Source organism: Dipodomys spectabilis, unplaced genomic scaffold (assembly GCF_019054845.1).
Source record: "Dipodomys spectabilis isolate Male_0828 unplaced genomic scaffold, ASM1905484v1 ptg000299l, whole genome shotgun sequence".
Taxonomy (NCBI): Eukaryota; Metazoa; Chordata; class Mammalia; order Rodentia; family Heteromyidae; genus Dipodomys; species Dipodomys spectabilis.
This window is the reverse complement of record NW_024870976.1, coordinates 3129864-3134916: the sequence shown is the minus strand read 5'-3', so window position 1 is coordinate 3134916 and position 5053 is coordinate 3129864. Positions and strand designations below refer to the sequence as shown.

The following is a 5053-nucleotide window of genomic DNA, read 5'->3' as shown; positions in this document are numbered from 1 at the left end:
CCGGGTCTCCTTCCCTCCCACCCGGGTCTCCTTCCCTCCCACCCGGGTCTCCTCCTTCCCTCCCACCCGGGTCTCCTTCCCTCCCACCCGGGTCTCCTCCTTCCCTCCCACCCGGGTCTCCTTCCCTCCCACCCGGGTCTCCTTCCCACCCACCCGGGTCTCCTTCCCTCCCACCCGGGTCTCCTTCCCTCCCACCGGGGTCTCCTTCCCTCCCACCGGGGTCTCCTTCCCTCCCACCCGGGTCTCCTTCCCTCCCACCCGGGTCTCCTTCCCTCCCACCCGGGTCTCCTTCCCTCCCACCCGGGTCTCCTTCCCTCCCACCCGGGTCTCCTCCTTCCCTCCCACCGGGGTCTCCTTCCCTCCCACCCGCGTCTCCTTCCCTCCCACCCGCGTCTCCTTCCCTCCCACCCGGGTCTCCTTCCCTCCCACCCGCGTCTCCTTCCCTCCCACCGGGGTCTCCTTCCCTCCCACCCGCGTCTCCTTCCCTCCCACCCGGGTCTCCTCCTTCCCTCCCACCCGGGTCTCCTCCTTCCCTCCCACACGGGTCTCCTCCTTCCCTCCCACCCGGGTCTCCTCCTTCCCACCCGGGTCTCCTTCCCTCCCACCCGGGTCTCCTTCCCTCCCACCGGGGTCTCCTTCCCTCCCACCCGGGTCTCCTCCTTCCCTCCCACCCGGGTCTCCTCCTTCCCTCCCACCCGCGTCTCCTTCCCTCCCACCGGGGTCTCCTTCCCTCCCACCCGGGTCTCCTTCCCTCCCACCCGCGTCTCCTCCTTCCCACCCGGGTCTCCTCCTTCCCTCCCACCCGGGTCTCCTCCTTCCCACCCGGGTCTCCTCCCTTCCCTCCCACCCGGGTCTCCTCCTTCCCACCCGGGTCTCCTCCCTTCCCTCCCACCCGCGTCTCCTCCTTCCCACCCGGGTCTCCTCCCTTCCCTCCCACCCGGGTCTCCTTCCCTCCCACCCGGGTCTCCTTCCCTCCCACCCGGGTCTCCTTCCCTCCCACCCGGGTCTCCTCCTTCCCTCCCACCCGGGTCTCCTTCCCTCCCACCCGGGTCTCCTTCCCTCCCACCCGCGTCTCCTTCCCTCCCACCCGCGTCTCCTTCCCTCCCACTTGTCGCGGGTCTCATTTCCATTCCCATCCGGGTTCCACCAGCCCACTCAGGCGTGCGGGCTCAGGGCCGGGAGGGCGGGCTCAGGCGTGCGGGCTCAGGGCCGGGAGGGCGGGCTCAGGCGTGCGGGCTCAGGCGTGCGGGCTCAGGCGTGCGGGCTCAGGCGTGCGGGCTCAGGGCCGGGCCTGCTGGCGGGAGCCCAGTGCTTTGGCTGTCTAGACTACGGCGGCTGACCTAGCGCTCCCAAGGCCTCCACGTCCTGGACTACGTAAATGGTGTCCAGGGCAGCGAGCGCCACACGGGTGTCTGGGACCGGACGGGTGAGGCCGGGCGGGGCCACGGGGCAGGGGCGGGGCCACAGGCAGGGGCGGGGCCACGGGGGCCAGGGCGGGGCCACGGGGCAGGGGCGGGGCCACGGGGACCAGGGCGGGGCCAGGGGCGGGGCCACGGGGCAGGGGCGGGGCCACGGAGGTTAGGCCCAGCTTTGGGAACTGGCCACCCAAGCCTGGCGTTCTTTCTATTTGACATCCCTAGTCCCACTACCTGGAGACCCTGCTCTAGTCCTACCTGGAGACCCCTCTCTCTGGCCCTCCCGACGGGCTCTGGCCTGTCCTAACCTCACCCTTTCAGCCTCTCTCCAGAGCCAACGAACGTCGCCTGCTAGCCTGGCCCCAGGGTCTCACCTTCTCCCCGCAGCCCTGCGCAGCCCGCAGCCCTGGCCAGCCCGCAGGTCCCACCCTCAGGCAGGCCCCGCCCTTCCCCATCCCTCCTCCTCTTCCCCCCTCCTTGCTGGCCCCGCCCAGCCCGCAGGTCCCACCCTCAGGCAGGCCCCGCCCTTCCCCATCCCTCCTCCTCCAGCTCCTCTCTGGCCCCGCCCAGCCTGCAGCCCCGCCCAGCCTGCAGGTCCCACACGCAGGCCCCGCCCAGCCCATAGGGCCCACCCTCAGGCCCCGCCCTCCCCCGACCCCTCCTCCTCCCCCCCTCCTCGCTGGCCCCGCCCAGCCTGCAGGTCCCACACGCAGGCCCCGCCCAGCCCATAGGGCCCACCCTCAGGCCCCGCCCTCTCCGACCCCTCCTCCTCCCACTCCTCGCTGGCCCCGCCCTCAGGCCCCGCCCAGCCCACGGTTGGCCCCCTCCAGCCACGGTCGGTTAGCCACCGGCCTCGCCCCTGCCCCTTCTTCGCGCACCCCAGTTAGACTACGCCATCGGTCATCTGCGTAGGCCGCAGCGCCCTGGCTGCGCTGCCCGGAGGTCCTAGGACTGTGGGACTGGAGAGCGGGTCCAGCCGGGGGTCGGGCCGCCTGGAGGTGGAAGGGGAGCGGGCTGAGGCCGGGGACCCGGGGAGGCGGTGTGGTGGCCTGTACGGGACAGTGCGCCTGCCCTGAGGCAGACACCAGTGTTTGAGCCCAGCATTCCTGCCTCAGGTCCTGCCCACACAGGTGTCTAGGATGTGGCTCTGGTGATGAGCTGGCCCTGTCTTGGTCATGCACAGTGGATGAGGCTTGTGGAAGGAAGCCACCTGAGACATGCCCATGGGACCTCCGATGAGGTGGCACATGCCTGGCCTTGCCAGAAATGAAGGTGTAGCTCCACGAGTGCGTCACCTCATGTGACAAGGGTGATGTCACTGGCCAGTGCTCTGTGGAGGTCCCGTCCCCATCACGGGCAATCTGTGATTTCACGGAACCTCAGTAAACTGCTGTGTTCTCTGTCTTCTATCTTTGCTGGGGCTTGAAGGGAGGGGGGGTTGCTCCTCCTTACAGCTGGACCTGCCTCTCTCCAAAGCCCCATCTCTGCCCCTGCCCAAGACCTGGTTAATTTGAGCCAGAAGTAATATCTGGGACTTGGGAATCGGCTGAAATCTGGCCAAGTTGGAGTGAGGCATGCCAGCCTGATGGCACAGACTCCTAGGGCTGGGATGGGATAGGGTGAAGTGGGTAGGATTCTGCAGGGTCCACAAAGAGCTTCCAGTCTGTGGGAGGGACCTAGGTGGGGCCACCTGCTGAGGATCACTTGCTCAGGGCCGGTGCCCAGGCTGTGGTGATCACTTGCTCAGGGCCAGTGCCCAGGCTGTGGTGATGGCTGGCTCAGGGCGGTTCCCAGGCTGTGATGATGGCTAGCTCAGGACCGGGTTCCCAGGCTGTGGTGACGGCCGGCTCAGGGCTCTCAGCAGGGTCATGGAGCATGTCTGCTTCCAGCGAGCATAGCAGGGGATGGGAGCAGAGAAGGACACCTCAAGGCCCTGGCTCTGAACCAGGCCAGGCCTCACCCTGGTCCTACCCACGTGCTCTGGACGCTCCCATCCCTCCCTCAGGGAGCTTCATAGCCAAGTCCAGACTGCCCCACCTGTCTGAAGGTCCCAGAACCTTGTTCCCACCATGAGCCACAACCTGGGTGAAGGCTGGGCCATGAGTCTGGAGGCCCAAAGGAAAGGAACATGAATACTGAGGGATAAGACAGATACAAAATACTTTATTTCAGATTAAATACCGTCAAAATAGAATATTCTTAACTAAGAAAATGGAACAAGGAAGTCTTCTGGGGACACAGTTTCATAGAGGGAAGGGTGCGGGATTGATGAGGGGTGAAATGGATTGGAATACATTAATACATGAGATGTAACGATATTACGCGCCCTCCCCCGCCCCAGCCAGTGTAACTGATACAAACCAAAACACTTTACAATGTACCATGTGGGAGGGGGGAGGTCTCTACAGTGTCCTAGAGACAGGGTGGACCGAGCCACTGGTCAGGGAGCAAGCGTAGCGTCCCCTGCAGTGGAAGGGGCCGTCCTTCCTCAAGAAGGGCCCAGATGCAAGGTCAGTGGGAAGAAGAATGGCAAGCCCCCGCTTCTCGGGACTCAGTGTGCTCAGGAGGACAGGCTGTCAGGACTCCCAGGCCTCTGTCTCCACCTGTGTGAGGTCAAGGGATGTCCTCCGGGTCCTGCAGAAGCCACAGATGAGGATCTTGGGGACCATTTTGTCCATATCACTGGTTCTGGAGGACCACTTCCCAGGACTGCTGTGGACTTGGCAGGAGTAGGAGTTGGTCAGGAACCCGCCTTGGACCCGGGGTGGGGTGGCTGGACCCTAGTCGCTGGTTGGGGGCCCAAGGGAGAAGGCATCAGCCATGGCAGCAGCTGTGGCGGTGGCTGTGGGGGGCCGGGGGAGACAGTGCAAGTTCCCAGTCTTGAGCGCACACTGCACAGGCCAGAGCACTACGCAGAAGATCACTAGCAGCAGTGCGGAGACGAGGGCCAGGCGACGCCAGTCCCCGCAGCGGGCCCAGCAGCGGGCCCAGCGGCCCTGGCGGGGGGCGGGGGCGGGGATGGGGACGGGAAGGGTGGCCTCGGAGGGCTTGCTCAGGCCCACATCCACACACACGAAGCCAGGCGACTGGGAGCTGGCTGTGGCAGGCAGGGGGCGGCAGCACAACCTGGTGCCCTCGAGCCACACGGGCTCCTCCCGCCGCAGGTGTGTGGGCATCTTGGCCTGCAGCTGGCGGCTGGTGGGCAGAGCGGGAGCCCCCGCATCCGGGATGGCTGTGGGCTGCCGGCAGAACGGGCAGGGCACAGCCTCACTCCCTGGGCGGCCTGTGGGCTGAGCAGCTGCCAGCCGGGCCAGGCATTCCAGGCAGAAGACATGGGTGCAGGAGAGCTCCTTGGGTGTCTTGAAGATGTTGTCGTAGCCTGAGAAGCAGATGGAGCACTCCAGCGGGGAGGCTACCCTCTCTGAGCCCGGTGTGCTAGGAGATCTAGGACTGCTGGCAGGGCCGGGGGACCGGGGGCTGCTGGCAGGGCCGGGGGACCGGGGCACCGTGGCTGTGGAACTGCTCCGGCGGGGGGGCGGCACAGCCGTGGGCCGCACCTGCTGGCCGGATGGCATGGCTCTGAGCTGTGGAACAGAGGCTATGAGCAACTCCAGCCAGGTCAGCCTGCCTCTCTCCTA

General features: G+C 66.6%; 1 protein-coding gene across 1 annotated transcript; it reads right to left on the bottom strand.

Moving 5' to 3' along the window:
• Positions 1-4195: 4195 nt before the first annotated feature.
• Rnf223 (ring finger protein 223) lies at positions 4196-4993 on the bottom strand. Its single transcript, XM_042702010.1, has one exon. It carries the CDS (start codon positions 4988-4990, stop codon positions 4196-4198), a length of 795 nt encoding a protein of 264 aa, XP_042557944.1. The 5' UTR covers positions 4991-4993.
• Positions 4994-5053: the final 60 nt, after the last annotated feature.

What these genes read in the sequence shown, in the direction of transcription:
- Rnf223 (XM_042702010.1), bottom strand. Translation starts at nt 4,990, where the DNA reads ATGCCATCCGGCCAGCAGGTGCGGCCCACGGCTGTGCCGCCCCCCCGC.